The sequence below is a fragment of the Trypanosoma cruzi genome, genomic scaffold (assembly GCF_000209065.1).
Source record: "Trypanosoma cruzi strain CL Brener 1047053516401 genomic scaffold, whole genome shotgun sequence".
Taxonomy (NCBI): domain Eukaryota; phylum Euglenozoa; class Kinetoplastea; order Trypanosomatida; family Trypanosomatidae; genus Trypanosoma; species Trypanosoma cruzi.
In genome coordinates this window covers 33,387-49,002 of record NW_001849347.1, presented here as the reverse complement: position 1 = coordinate 49,002, position 15,616 = coordinate 33,387, and the positions used below count along the sequence as shown (strand labels likewise).

The 15,616-nt window shown below is 55.6% G+C and overlaps 2 protein-coding genes and 3 pseudogenes across 2 annotated transcripts, besides 7 other annotated features; all 5 read left to right on the top strand.

The window, feature by feature from the left end:
• On the top strand, window positions 1–2,537 carry Tc00.1047053506279.250 (annotated as a pseudogene; the record flags this gene model as incomplete).
• Window positions 1–2,863: a sequence feature (heterozygous, non-Esmeraldo-like haplotype).
• Window positions 2,630–2,809: a sequence feature (A-rich).
• Window positions 2,864–15,616: part of a sequence feature (areas not merged during assembly with more than two copies in the genome that could not be assigned to a particular haplotype) that runs on past the window's edge.
• Tc00.1047053506279.235 lies at window positions 6,255–6,584 on the top strand (annotated as a pseudogene).
• Window positions 6,810–8,519, top strand: Tc00.1047053506279.220 (annotated as a pseudogene).
• Tc00.1047053506279.200 (mucin TcMUCII, putative) lies at window positions 9,010–9,645 on the top strand (the record flags this gene model as incomplete). Its single annotated transcript, XM_811915.1, has 1 exon — window positions 9,010–9,645. The coding sequence occupies one exon, from the start codon at window positions 9,010–9,012 to the stop codon at window positions 9,643–9,645; it is 636 nt and encodes a 211-aa protein (XP_817008.1).
• Window positions 9,422–9,533: a microsatellite.
• Window positions 9,857–9,912: a sequence feature (A-rich).
• Window positions 10,268–10,891, top strand: Tc00.1047053506279.179 (uncharacterized protein; the record flags this gene model as incomplete). The annotated part of the gene is made up of 1 exon (XM_811916.1): window positions 10,268–10,891. The coding sequence occupies one exon, from the start codon at window positions 10,268–10,270 to the stop codon at window positions 10,889–10,891; it is 624 nt and encodes a 207-aa protein (XP_817009.1).
• Window positions 10,863–12,191: a mobile genetic element.
• Window positions 12,620–14,898: a mobile genetic element.

The window sequence follows — 15,616 nt, the reverse complement described above, 5'->3', positions numbered from 1 at the left end:
GTCGTTAGGAATTCCCGGCCCTTTTGAAAGTGGGGAGTGACGTATTTGCCGTTGCCGAGGCGCAGTGCAAGAAGAAGGATGAAAACAACGTCTTTACTGGCGTTGCATCCCAACTTCTCACGATAAAAGACGATAACACACCGGAGGAAGTACTTAAGAATGCCAGAGTGATACAAGTTCTGGAGAAAAGCACTTCCACAAGCAAGAGAGTAGATGTGAGCCGACCGACAGCAGTTGTGGATGGAGGTGATATTTACATGCTTGTTGGGAAATACAGCCGTAAAGGTGGTGCTGATGCTCGGGAGAGTGGTGCAGCTCAATTGGGACTTTTGCTGGTGAAAGGGAACGTCAGTACTGAAGGAGATGACACTGAAAAAAAAATCCGGTGGAAGGAGGCGGACGGTCTACAGTGCAATATGGGCGACAAACACGAATCCTTGACACGACTGATTGGAGGCGGCGGATCGGGTGTTAAGACGAAGGACGGTACGCTTGTTTTTCCAGTGGAAGGCACGAAGAAGGACGGTGCAGAAGAGGATGGAAAGACAACTACCGTTTCGCTGCTCCTGTACACTTTGGATACTTCGAGGAACATTGAGAGTTGGACGCTGTCGAAGGGGATGTCTGCCGATGGCTGCAGTGATCCCTCCGTGGTGGAGTGGAAGGACAAGCTCATGATGATGACTGCGTGTGGTGATGGCCGCCGCAGGGTGTACGAGTCCGGCGACAAGGGGGAGTCGTGGACGGAGGCACTCGGGACACTCTCGCGTGTGTGGGGCAACAAACACAAGAGAGAAGAGAAGGCCGTTGGGAGCGGGTTCACCACAGTGACTTTTGGCAATGATGATAATAAGGAAGTGATGCTCGTTGCTCTGCCGGTGTATGCCAAAGAAACACAAAATGAAAACAAAAAGGGCGAACTCCATCTTTGGCTGACGGACAATACGCACATTGTTGATATTGGGTCGGTATCCGGGAAGGACGATGACGTTGCCGCCAGCGCCCTGCTGTACAAAAGTGTTACAAGTGGAGATGATAATAATGAGGAGTTGATTGCACTGTACGAGAGGAAGGGCGATGAGAAAGAAAAACCATCGCCCGGTATGGTCTCTGTGCGTCTGACCGAGCAGCTGCAGCGGGTGAAGGATGTGCTGGCGACCTGGAAGGAAGTGGACGAACGTGTCTCCAAGCTGTGCCCTTCTGAGGGTGCTCTGAAGGGTCCCTCAACTGACACTGCCTTCAAAAACACTAAGATCACGGATGGGCTGGTTGGCTTTTTGTCCGGCAACTTCTCTGATGAAACATGGAAGGACGAGTACCTCGGGGTGAACGCCACAGTGAAGAAGGGAGCGGAAGAAGGAGCGTCAGCAGGGGTAGCAGAGACTGCAGAGTCTTCCGATGGCGTGACGTTCCAGGGAGCGTGGGCGGAGTGGCCTGTTGGCAGACAGGGGGAGAATCAGCTGTACCGCTTTGCGAACTACAACTTCACTCTTGTGGCGACGGTGTCCATCGACGGTGAGCCGACGAAGGAGGGCCCTATTCCAGTGATGGGTGTGAAGATGAGTGATGCAGAGAATCCAGTACTCCTGGGACTGTCGTACAACAACAAAGAGAAAAAGTGGCAGGTGCTGTGCGGTGAAAAACCGACGGAGGTGCAAAACCACATTGAGGGGCAAGAGAAAACGCACCAAGTGGCCATTGTGCTGCAGAACGGCACTCAGGGCTCCGCGTACGTCGATGGTAGGCGTGTGGGTGAGCCATGTAAAGTGGAGAATACGAATTCTAAAGAGATCTCCCACTTCTTCATTGGAGGGGGTGGAGGCAACACAGAGGGTCAAGGAGGCGTGTCTGTGACTGTGAGGAACGTCCAGCTGTACAACCGTCCTTTGGATGACAGTGAGATTACTGCCTTTAATGCAATTAAACCCCCGATTACGCCTCCGAAGGACCCAAATGCGCAGGAAATCGTGGTGTCTTCTCCTGGCAGAACACCGCAGGCGGGACAGGAACCTTTGAATGGAGGTGAGGGTGTGGGCGGTGGCAGTGCATCCCCATCAGCAGTGTCCGCTTCAACGACTTCCTCAGGAAGTGGGCAATCTGTGAACCAACTCGCGCCAGGAAAGCCTCCTGACGGAAATGCAGATGTGGATGTCTCTCCCTCGTCTAGCGGTAACCCGACGTTGGGGGAGGGGAGTGCAGATACGATACAGGGGGATGGACCGCACACACCTTCCGTGGGTAATACCGCCGCCGCCGCCGATACAAACTTTCTTGCCGCTAAAGGCGAGGGGCACGATGGACCCGCATTGACAGCTGATGTGAGCGTGAGCTCTGGTGCGGATGGGGAGACGGCAGGAGGAACGGATGCGCAGGAGCAGATCCATCCGCAGAACGGAGAAGTAAATGCTACGGCCCTCAGCAGTAGTCTGGGAAATTCGTCGCAGGGGAATAACAGCGATGCCGGCACTGTGCGTGAGAGCGGACTGCTGCCGCTGCTCCTTCTGTTATTGGGACTGTGGGTGTTTGCGGCTGCGTGAGGCGTGACTGGCTGCTGCGTGGGACACTCGCGACCTCCCCAGCACCGAATTGTGTCCAAGAACTAATTCATTCCCTTCAAATATTTTCCTCATTTTTTGCTTATTTTAAATTTAATTTTCTGTTTGCTACTTTCTTTTTGTTTTTGTTTCTTTTTATTTTGTGTGCGTAATTTTAAACTTTTTTTTTGCGTTTTTTCTTTATGTTTTCGTTTTTTATATTTCTGTTTTGTTGTTTTAATTTTTTACTCCCTTCCTTCTTTCTTTTGCCTTTTGGGGCAGTCATTATGGACGTGTTTTCTTTTCTACTCTTCCCTCTTTAATTGTTTGTTGCTGCACTCCTCCTGCGAGGGGTGCCGTGTGTTTCCGCCCAACTGCCCCACTCGCACACCACCGACACGCTCATGACGACGGCCCTGTGCGCCTCGCCTGCTGCACGCATGAGGAGGGGCCGCGACGAACGGCGCGCTGAGGGAGCCGTGACGTGTGGGCGTGCGACGAGGGCCTGTGGGGCGGAGCACACATTGCTTCCGCTCTTGTTTTGTTTTCGTTGCGGCCAGGGCTGGCAGACACCCGCAGCGCCACACACACACACAGCCACACCCTGCCGCCGTGTTTTTTTTTATTTTTGCTTTTGTGTAAATTTCTTGCGCCGGCAGTCCCTTCGGTGTCGGCCTCGTGAGCATTTCTTTTTTCTCTCCGATGATTTTTTTTTCTTTTGCTGCGCTCACTCTCCCGATGGGGTGACGCGACTGCCGTCATGTCTGCGTGCTTCTCTCAGTCCACACACACACGAGTGACTGTGCTCTGCGGGCCGCACTCACGCGCCGATGGGAGGGCTGAGGGGAGCAGCAACACGCAGATGACCCCATGAAATATAAACGATGTGCGGACACACGGAGGGTCGGACGGTTGAAAGACATTTAAATATCTTTTAATTTTATTTTCGGACAAAATGTACGCAGACAGTTTGGTGTGACCACATGGCAGCCGGCTGTCTTTTAAATTTGTGTGGAACAGTAATGGACGACTTCTTGTTCTTTTATTTATAATTATTTTGTGTGATGGGGTTTGTATAGGACGAAGGGGGACGTGTTTTTTTATTTTGGATAAATCTTGTGTGGGTTGCCACTGCCTGGGCTGCAGTACAGTCATGAGTTTGAGCGGTCTTTTTCCTGTTGTTTCCGCCATGCATCTCCGCTGTACATTTTTGTGCGTCTCTCCGCATACTCCGCTCCCTCTTTTCTTCTTTGCTTTGTGTTTCTGCAGGCACACACACACAAGATGCACATTGCAGTGGATTTGGATGCTCCTTTTGCAGTGCATGCTGGCAGTTGCGTGTGGCGGCTGTTGTCTTCCTCCGTGGCCATGAGAATGAAGGGAGGAGAGGGTGTGCGCAGCCCGAGTCTCCTTTTCTGCGGGTGTGGTGCACCGCGTGTGACTGCGTTGAGTTGGGCTCCGTGCCCCATTGAGGGCGGGATGTTTGTAGGTTTTTGTGCCGCGTCATGGAAGGATGAGGGTTTGCTTCCGCTTCTGCCTGGCGTGGTGGGTGCTCGCTCCGTGTGCGTGACGGCTGCTGGGAGTGCTGGAGATGTATCTGGTGATGCGGATGCGGTGGTTGTGCCGGTGGATGTGTCGTGTGCTCAGAGTGACGGCAGCCTGAGCTATCGCGTGTGTGTGTGGCGTGGACGAAGTGTTCTCCTGCCGCTGCTGAGGCTCAGCATGAGAATTACACTTTCAGTGGCTTTGATGTGCGCATGCATAGCAGGAATGGTGAGCTGGGTGCTGTGTGCCATGTGGTCAATGCGGTGCACACATGTAGCAACTGTGTTGTCAGCTGTGCAACGGAAGAGGAAGGGGCCACCGTTGCCTTCACGATGAATGTGACGACAAATAAATATGCCGGCCCTTATGAATTGTGGCGGCGTCAATTTTCCCCGATGGAACCATCTATCCGCCTGCACGGAGCAGCGATGCTGACCGGACGAGCATCTGTCAGTTGCCGCCACCCCGTGAAGGGAAGGATGACACAAAATCCGGCAAGACAACTGCGCCGCAAGTTAATGCTGAGCCGTCACGTCAGAACGAGGATTGGCGACAGTCTGCGGCGGCTGACGGACCCAACACCGTCGATCGGAGTCCCGCATCCAACACGGCGACAAACACGTCTATGAAAAAGCTTCGCATTGCAACCGATCCGAAAGAAAACGTGGCTCCAACACCACCCAAGGGTAAGCCTAGCATTGCCATGAGTCGGGACATAGAAATGGATCTGAATGCATTCGTGACGAAGACTGCGCCCGCCTCCGCGTTGAGGAAGGCAGTGGGCTCGAAGGATGCCCGTAAGAGTGAGACCGTTGACGGCAGCGGCGAGCACGTTCCTGGGAAAATTGCGGGAGGAATGAATGGTCACAACGTCCCCGGAACACCAAAACGGCATCAAGAAATGTGACCTTTCGCGATCTGGAGCGGCGTGAGTCCAGACGGCCGCCTCGCCCTGTTTGACGACGTGGAGTTGATACCACGCGATTCAACTGGCGGCCGCACTGCGCGTGTGTGCGCGTCTCTGGCGTTGCTGCTGCTGCTGGGGTTGTGTGGGGTTGTGGTAGTCCTTCGAGCGAAAGAGGGTGGAATTGTGACTCCCCACGGGGAATATTTGCCGCGTACTTTGCGGTTTTTATGTCACTTTTTCTTCTCCTTTTTTTAATGATTTACGGATCGCTTTTTAAATCTTTTTTTCTTCTTTGTAATGTTCTTTTTGATGCTTTCCCACTGGAGCAATAAGTGCCCTTTTTTCTTCTCATTAATGTTTGGTTGATGTGCACTGGAATGGGCGACGTGTTTTCTCTCTTGTGTGTTTGTTTTTTGCTGTTGCCCACACGCGGTGCCGGCTCCGCTGCTGTGCTTCCCACGGACTGCAGGAACGGGGATTGGAAGAAGAGGCCGGATGCCGCGTGAAATGTGAGGGATGTTGTGTGGGCTGGGAGTAATAAGATTTTTTTCTTTTTTCATTACATTTTTTACTTGTGCAGGTAATATTTATACGCACGTGATCGTCTTGTGCTGCATGGCACACGAAATGGAAGTCCTACTGATTCATTTTGATTTCTTTTTTAAAAAATCCCTGCGGACTTCTTTTTGTCCGTGCCGTGTCCACTGTCACTGTGTGCCTCCGTGTGTCGTTGGGTGTCCCTCTGCTGGCTGTGTTTCTGAACTGCCCTCATATATTTTTCTTCTTTTCTGCTAGAGGCGCCGATGGTTTGCGACGACGGTTGTTTGTGCTACCCATTGCGATGGCACGAGGGTGACTGGGCGCCGGCCTCCTGAGTGCCCTCGGAGGGAGAAGATGGTGTGCGCCGTGCCTCGCTGTGAGTGTGGGACGCCACTAGCCGTGCGGAGAGAAGTAAATGGCTGTGCGGTATGTAATTGGATGCACCCCGTCGCTCTCGTTGCCGCCGTGTGTGTGCTGAGCGCATGGCAGTATCTTGCGGTGCGAAGTGGATGGCATTGCTTCCGCGTGTGCCCTCGTGCATGTGCTGTGCGGCGGGCATCTCTTCCCCATGACACCGCCCTTTTGTGTGGGACAGTGGAGGGAAGTGGAGATGTGTGAGGGAGTGAGGGTGGCCGTTGTTTCCCCACATTTGCTTCTTCCACACACGTGGCGCCTCTCGGCAGCCTCTCGCAGCACCAGGCCGTGGATTGAGAGGATGTGAGGGTCTGCTCCAAGTACACGGAGGACGACAAGATGCAGTTCATGACGGCCAACCTGATCGGCCTGTGGTTGCAGCGCATGGAGCACGTGCGCGAGTACACGTTGGGTGTTGCGTTCATGATTGGGGAGGAGAGGCGGCACGACACTGTGGCGCTGTGGGTGTTGTGCGGCTGGGGCATGCCGACGATTGTGAGGGACGTGGAGGACACGGAGCTGTTTGACTGAGGGAGGAGGTGTCGTACGTTGCGGCGCAGTGGGAGCGCATGACGGACTGCGTGTGCTGGAGGGGCGCGTGTTGAAGTGGGCGTGGCGTGCCTGTGAGGGACTGAGGAGAGGGAATAACAGTAACAGTGACTGTGGGAGTGTGAGGAACAGGGCACTGGCGAGGAGCACTTCTTTTTTTGATTGTTGTTGAACCATGCCCACCCAATTGTTGTTGTGGTGCGTGACTCTCATTGATGGATGGGACGGTTCTTGGCTTGTCTCTCCTTTTGCTTTTGCTCTGCGTTGACGGGGAGTTAGTTTGTGCTGAAGGCCACACGCAAGTGACAGGAGTGATGGCGATGATGTTGACTGGCCGTGTGCTGCTGGTGTGTGTCCTCTGCGTGCTGTGATGCGGTGTCGTCGGTGGTGATGCGTGGCCTGTGTGCTACTGTGCTGATGGTGGAATGGACGACGCGGGACTTGCAAGGGGAATGGATGGCGAAGTGGTGTTTGCGAGGAGGGACTGCGTGTCGAGTGCTGCCTTACGGGGAGTAGCTGCGGCGGTACCGGCCGGTGAGGACGGCGGCGTTGGTGCAAGCGGAACGCTTAACAGTGATGCAGGACAACCACCGGTCGGTGATGCAGGGAGCGGGACTGAAGCTCAGCGGCAGTGGGGCTGCACCAATGGCTTCATCTTCTTCTGCTGCCGATACAGACGCTGCCAGCAGTACTCCTGTCTCGGGTGCTGGTGGTGGTGTTGGCCCAAGCAGCAGCCCGCAGTTGTCTCCGGCGTCCAAGACGATCCTCCCGCTGGTGGAAGTGAGGCAGGAGAAAGGGAGGAGGCAGGCTCAGCATGCTGCGGCGAAGAGCCGTCAATGTCGAGTGTGTGCTCCCAACCGCCACAATTTTCTGCGGGGTCGGCAACTCTCACCGTGGAAGAGAGGGATGGAAAGAAAGGCGGCGCGTCAGTTACAAATATTCAGAGCGAGTGGGCACAACAGGAACGAGAAGGGCCACACGTGCTCAGGACGGGGGAGAGCGCACGGAGAACTCCAGCACCAGCGCCAGCAGAAGGACAAACAGCACATGCGACGCAGCCGTCCGAGGACTCAGCAGAGCATGCGGCTGCACCCAGCTCGGGTCTCACACGGGGCGCATCGAACGGCGACAGTCAAGAGCAAACACCGCAGCCTCAAACAGCGACTGACGCTGAGCAGAGTGTGTCCGTGGTACAGGGAGTGCCAGAATGGGCTCGGGAGGACCAGGGGATGTGGTGAAAGGAGCAAAAAGAAATCCGCAATGTTCGACTGGCAGCGCGCACAATGCAGAGCACGCACCTGCAGCTGAAGCACCTGAATGACTGTCTGCTTCAAGCACCAGTCGTTCCCCTGGACATCCGGGCACAGAGTCTGCTTCAAAGTCGCTCTCTGGAAATTATCGATCGTTTACGACCGGTGCAGCAGAACAGGGAGAAGCACGGCCAATGCCCCTGCGACAGCCAAAACCGCCGGCAAAAGGAGGTGCAGAGGAGGCAGCACCGAAGAAAAAAGAAGCATGGGAGGAATTGCCGCCAACAGCAGCAGAATAAGAGGCGCCAGCAGACCCATCAGAACCGCCACCGAAATCACCACCACACAGCGCACTGCCATCCTCAACGGAAGTTCCAGCGACCATGAAGCCAACAGAAGATCTGCAGAAAAGGCACCGAACCAACAGCGGATGCAAGGCAGAATGCAATAACTGAGGGTCAGGCTGAGACAACTTCACCATCTTCTCTTGCGGATGCTGCTGCTGCCGCCAATGACGCTGACGCGGGCAATGCGGAGATTTTGAACGGTGGTTCCGCATCTCATGCCGCTGTGCCGGAGGGAGAACACCAACATGAACGAGAGGATGGCAGCGAGAAGGAAACAACATCTTCTACAGCCACAGACAAAACGAATAACCCAGCGGCGCCTGGCGACAGTGACAGCATCGATGCTGTTTCCCACACCACCTCCCCTCTTTTGCTTCTTGTTGTTGTTACGTGTACGGCCGCAGTTGTGGTGACTGTGCCTGCATTAAATTGAGTGCGCCGAATGTGGACGAAGGCCTACTGCAAATGAACTGCTCGTGGTGAATATTGGCTGCACTTCCCGTGGACCAACAATCCGCGTGGTGTGCGGGGATCTTCTTTTTGTATTGTTACTTTGCTGTTGTGTTGCTGTGTGCGCTGCACCTTCTTGTGTGTGTGCGCACCCTCCGTGAGGGGTGCCGACACGACGGACCGCTCTCGCCGCACGTGCATGCGGTGGAGCCTTGTGTGCCGCTCCTGTTTGCTTCTCCCTCTTCCATCTGTGTGTTGTTGTTGCGGCAGGGCTGTGTGTGTGTGTGCCTGCTGCCGTGGATTGGAGTGTGTGTCGTGCGTGGTGTGCGGCGTACGGTGCATGCCTGGCTGCTGCCCTCTCCTCATGTGGTGTGCCCTCTGTGTGTGTCTGCCGCACCTCTCGTCTCCCCTGCTGCTCTCCATGTCCCTCACTGTGCAGATCAGCTTCACACCACTGAACGACCACACTCACGATGATGACGTGCCGTGTGCTGTGCGCCCTGTTGGTGCTCGCCCTGTGCTGCTGCCCGTCCGTGCACGCGGGAGACACTCAGGAGCCCTCTGAAGGCCAAGGTAATGCAAAAGACCCCAATTTGTCGCCTACCTCAGCTGAATCTAGGGCGACTGCACCTAATGGAAACGTCGCCGGTCCAGCGCCCTCTCAAACAGGAAGACTACCAGTGGACGGTAATGCTGCTGATGATTCAGCCAATGAGCCGAATACGGACAAAAATGAGCCAGAGGCATCAGGTTTGGTCGTTCCGGGACCAAAAGTAAATAACGTGTCAAATACATCACTGACAGAGAATGCGAAGGGTAATAAAGGATCTGAAATTGGCACCGGTGCACCTACGGACAAAGAAGTTAATAACGCCGAAGATTCTTACGAGACGACCACGACGGCCACAACAAAATCACCAACCACGACGACCACCACGACGACCACAACACAGGCACCAAGCACTACGACTACAGAGGCGCCAACTACGACGACCACCCGCGCACCGTCACGTCTTCGCGAAATGGACGGCAGCCTCAGCAGCTCTGCGTGGGTGTGTGCCCCGCTGGTGCTCGCCGCATCCGCGCTGGCGTACACCACTCTGGGCTGAAGAGGTGTGTGCGGGCTGTGCGTGCCAGCACTCAACCGCGGGGATTTGTGCGCGTGTGTTTTGGTTCACTGTATAAAATAAGAGGAAATAATGATCGTGTTTTGCTTCACTTGCTTCTGCTGCCGTGCTGTGTGCTCCGCGTTGCGCCCCGCATCCGTCACGTTGAACGCATCGCGGACACACTCATAAGCATGCGCACTGGAGCCCTGGGTTTGTTTTTCTTTTTTGGTTTCTGTTTAATTTCTGTTTTTTATTATTGTTTTTATTGCTTTTTAAACTTGTGGTTTGCGGTGCGGTGTGCGAGCTCTGCAATCTTACTGATTCCATCTGTCTCGTGATGTGTACGCTGCTGCTGCTGGGGTGCTGCTGTTTGTTGCCGTGCGGTGGCTGTGCGTGGTGTAGCGGCTGTGTCTCCCTTTGTTTTTTCGTGGTATCGCAGGTTGGCTCCGCAGCGTTAGGCGACTCCACTGTTTGTGATGATGACTGGCCGTGTGCTCTGCGTCCTGTTGGCTCCTGCAGTGATGTGCAGCTGCTCGTGCGTGTGAGTGAGGGCTGATGCGACGGGGTGCGTGTGCTGCCCGCGGGTGATGGCGCAGTGGCTGCTGGGCACGCGCGGGGTGTGATGGCTGCGGAAGGTGGACCTGTGGCCGGTGGCTCTGGACGAAGGGGGAATGTGAACTCTGAGGGCAATAGCAATCAGGAAGACGAGGAGGGTGGAGGAAGCATTGAGGGTGAGGACCCCAATCCCACCTCGGGAGGAGCACTCACTGCACCGACGAGGCAGGACCAATCCAGAAGCGACCCACTGCGAAGTGGCACTTGCAATCCGTCCGGCACTGGCAGCGTGTCTGCTGCTCGGATGCGTGCAAGTGGACCGGAGTCTTTGGGCGGAGGGCAATCTGCAGGCACAACATCCCCACGCTCCGACGCATCTCAGCAGGCAGCGGGTGGAGTGCATGCTGGTGGCGGGAGGACCTCCCAGGGCAGTCGGGCTTCGGAACAAACCGTCACGGGACAGTCACAGGTGCCAGGGACGGCGAAGGAAGCACCGCAGGGCGATGAAGGAGGAGAACCCGGAGCACAACACGAGGCCGACCAAACCACAAAAATGACTGTGGTGACCTCTTGCGCAAAAACAGCGGTGGAAGAGGAGAGCCGCCAGCGGGATCGCAAGATGCACCGCGTCTCTATAGTGGCGGGAATGCTCATTATTATTATTTTTCCCTGCTCTTACCGACATGTCTAGCCACACGATGTCATCAGGGTGCCGAGGAGGTGGTCGAGCAGCGACATGAGTTTCCTGCTATGAGGCAGCTGCCATTGGGAGAAGCTTTCGGTGCGAAGGCCCTTCTTGATGCCCAGCCGTTGGCGCACAGCCAGAGCGTCTGTACATTCCGGAAGCAGATGGCGCAGTGTTTTCTGCGGGCTAATTGTTGCGCTTGTGGAGGCTGGTTGATCCTGCGGTAGCAGTGATTGCCTCCTGGCACTGCTGCTGCGGTGCCGATCAGCGTCTGGGTTCTGTGCGCAGCGATTTCTGTGCTGTGCGGTGCTTTTTTTGTGTGGGGAGGACTGTGTCGCAGCAATCGCGGTGGAGGTCGGGAAGCGGTGGAGGGCGTTCCGGATGAAAGCACCGACAGTGACCGATGTGGTTCGTGTGTCCCACCAGTGTGGCGTCACAGTGCGGGCATTTCTTCTTCCGACGCTGTGTGGAGGGCCGTCTCTCCACAGGCGGTGTGTCGGCCTCCCTTATCGTCGGGGGAACAGCGTCCGTCCCGGTGCGGTGGGATCGTCGTTGGAGCGCATGAAATCGGAGTGTTCCGGTGAGATGTTGCGGAAACGGTGTTGGTTCGTGCAGTTTCTCACAGTCCAGTACAGGCGACCCCAGAGCTCGGATTCCCCGCACCCTTCCCGTGCAGTGTGTATCCGTTCCTGTTGGTCGAGGGCTTCCTGAGTGATCAGGTGCTTGCCGCCTGGATCTGATGGCCTGGCGCCGCCAAGCAGGTAGTGGTGGGTGTCCTGATGCATGGTACTACGCCACTTGTTGGTGAGCTGGGTGTTAATGCATGTCAGCAGGTCCGTGTGCCGTATGCGTGCGATTCCATGCTCCGTGTGTTGCCCGGTTGCCGTGGTCTGCGTCGCATGATCTGCAGGCTCGTTAACGTGTACTCCGCGATGTTCGTAGCAAAACTGCAGGTGCACGGACCGGCCGGCAGGCGTCAGTGACAAGAGACGCTGCCAGATCGGATCCTCCGTCCAGTGGGTATGGCTGTGCGGGCCCTTGGTGACGGCGGCTAGAAGAGACTGACTGTCTGTAACCACAAGCAGGGTTCTTGCTTGTGCTGGATACGATGGACACTCAGCCTTTCCATGGCCGGGAGCAGTGCACGGGATTCCGTCGTGCGGCTGCATGGGCGTGTGCCGCCGTTGGTACTGACCTTCTCTATTATCTCCGAGGAATGCAGGGATGAGAGCAGTATGCCAACCCCGGCTGACGTGGGAATGCCAACACCGCCATCCGTTGCTAGTATCCACGGTCCCCAGCGATGATGTTGCGCCTTGTCGCGGTGTTGGGGCTTTGGTTGCGTATAGGAACTCCGCAGCAGGGCGTTGCTGCGAGCACGACGGAGACCAAGGTGACTTCATTCCCCGAGAGGGTTCCACGCCATGCCCGGTGTGGGGAGGTGAGGCGGTCTGCCTGCAGACTGTCGGACAGAACTGCACGACCGTTTCGCAGCGGTCACTCCGTTGATGTCACCCGTGGCGGTGACGTTCACAAGAACCCTGCCACCGAGGAGGATGGCTTCATCAATATTTGGCGGCTTAACATTGCAGGCCTCTCGTCCGTGAAAAATATTGCATTTGCTGCGCGATTGGAGCAGCGTCCACCTGACATCGTTCTTCTGCAGGAAATAAGTAACCGTGGTGACGTGGCGACGAAATTATGTGGTCATAATGACTGCCTTCGGGCCTCACTGGGCGCGGTGGTGGCGTTGCCATTCTGGTGCGCCACTCTCCACCGTGCGAGCGCCTGTCGCTCCCTGGCACTGACCTCCTGGAGACCATTGCTGTCCGTGTATTTCCGCCGGGCTGTCGCAGCATTTGCGTGGCGAGTCTCTACAACCCTCCCACAGCAATTGGTCAATAATCCGCATTTATCAATATCGTTTGTCGCTTGTGCCCGAAGAGATTATCGCGGGTGACCTGAATTTGCATCGTGAACTCTGGGACAGTCATATACACCATCAAGGACTGGAGGCGATAATTTCGCTGCTGTTCTAATTGATATGGATTTTGGGCAGGCAAATTACCCGACACAGGCAACACGGATCACACATCGTAATGCCTCGTCCCCTGACGTGACTGCGTATTGCGCCCTACGCATCTCCCACTGGACATTCGCCCCTTACATGGACTCGGACCACTGCTGAATATCTTACCTGGTAGAGATGGACGATGGGACTCCACGACTAGCAAACACGCTGCCTTGACGGAAGAAAGCCACCTTTGCCCTGCGTAAAGCGGGTTGGCCTGGTTTTACATCGTTGTGTGAAACCCTCCTTGCCACCGCGTCCACATGGTTGGATCCTCGCGGAGGCATCTTACGAGCAGCTGAGCGCCACATCCCGCGCGGCAGCTGTGACAGCTCCAAAAAGATATGGACACACGAAATGGAACAGGCCGAGTCCGCCGCCGAGGCAGCACACGAAGCACACACATTGCCTCACCTGGAGACAGCCTATTTTGAGCCGAATGTACCCGAAAAAGGGAGGAACGAAATCAAGCCTTACGCCGTTGCTCCGCTGTGCTTCTGGAAGCCCGCGCGAAAAGACTTGGAGCCTCACCCAGCCCGAGGTGGCGATATCTTCACGGCGTGGTGGCGCCGCACCCTCATCCTCTGGAATCGGTTGTGCTCCGCACTGAACTTGGCCGCGTATGCGCCCTGCCTCGGCAACAGGCAAATCTGCATGTCCGTCATTTTGTGCGGTTTCACGTGCCATACCGCCTTGTACTGCTGCTGCTGCTCGCTGCACTCCTTTGGTTCCTGGTGGCTGGGAAATGGATCGGCCTTTCCCACCGTATGAACTTGACGTGACCATCCGTGACTCTTTGCTTGGCTCAGCCCCTGGTCCCGACGACATGTTGAATGAATTCCTGCACCGTCTCGGGCCCGTTGCGCGTGGCACTCTTGGAACGATGATCCACAACTCCTTCGCAAACGGCAGCCTCCCTGGCTCCTGGAAAATGGGAGATGCTATTCCTATTCCAAGCCTGGGAAGGATCCATGCCGCCCAGAGAGTTACAGACCTATCACGCTGCTCTCTGTTTTACTAAAGTTAGCCGAAGGAATGATTCACCGCCGTCTGTCAGCGTTATTGCCGCACCACCCACGTCAATTTCGGATTTGCACCTCCGCGTTCTACGTCGGACGTGGTGGCACTTGTTATCGACACATTACTCGTGGATTGAATGAGTTTGGCATTGTGGAGCATGAGCGCCCTGGAGACGACGCCCCCACACGACGCCCTCGTCGCCATCGCTTGTGGTCTCGATTGATTTTCCGACTGCGTTCGACACCACTGACCATGGGAATTTATTCTGCATGCTTGACAGACTTCCGCGCCTTGGCCTCGAACCAAACGCTGGCTGCACAACTACCTGCGGGGCCGCTATGTTAGGGTATGCACTCGTGAACAGCACTCCCGGAAACAACTCGCCTCAGCTGGAGCACCGCAAGGCGGCGTCCCGCGACCCCAACTCTTCCTTTACTGTGTGGATGATCTGCTGCGCCGCCTGGACAGCATCTATTCTGCCTCCGCATTCATGTACGCTGACGAACACACACTTGTTGCCTCAGCTATGGACATCCATGCCTGTGCTGCGGCAATGCGACCGCTCTTGTCTCTTGTTGTCACATGGGCTGCCGAGCACAGCCTAAAAATCAACGTCGCTAAGAGCGAAGCTGCTCTATTCCACATCTCTTCACACACACACACACGGTCTGACGAGGACATGGTCGATCTCCATCTTGTTAGCGGGAACCTGCGTATTCAGCCACGCCCAGTGCGCTTGCTGGGCAACAAGTTCGATCAACTTCTTAATTCTGTTGCGCATGCTTCCACCGCTGCAAAGAGGACCATGCCACGCCGCTATCAGCTGCGTCTGGTCGCAGAGGCGGGCGCGTCCCATCACACCATGCGATCCTTTTTGATTGGATGCGTTCATAGTGTGCTGTTTCATAGTGGCGAGGCAATTGTCCCGTGACTCGCCCCCACTCACCTCCATAATATGGAAGTACGGTACCGCGACGGTAGCAAAACATTCTTGGCCTGAGCGCCTCTACGGAAGACACATCTGTCTATTTGGAAGCCAATATTCTTCCGCTCCGGAAGGTACTCTGGCGTCGTGCACTCACACAATACGAACGCTATATACGCCTCCATGATCACGAGGATTTGCGTTCCCTTATCTACTCGCAACCTATGCCTTCGTCCATGCATGGGAAAGGCAGCGACATCGATCCGCCTCCGAGAGATGCTGCTATTAATGGATTGCTACGCGTCTGTGACATTATTGGGACACCCCACAACCACATTCGCGCCTCTTGCCCAACATCGAATTTTTCCCTGGGATACTGTGAGCTGCAACAGCGTGAGATTTTATCAGCCACTGTTTGCCAAAGACGCCTCTGACGATGTCGGGCGCACGGCTTTCTATTCTACTCACTCCTCTTTGGGGGATTGTGATTTTGATTTGTGGATGGACGGTCCTTCGTCTCTCGCTGCACTCGCATCCCGATCCGCTGCGCTATTGTATGACTCCACCACGACAAATGATCTCCCTGTGGAGGTACATCGTGCAGCAGCTGGCAGCCTCGCATGCTCATATAGGGCAGGCTGCCTTGCGATCGAAAATGTTTTTAGACATCTCATACCTCCTTGTCTGGGAGCATCCCAATCGCCCACGCGAATGC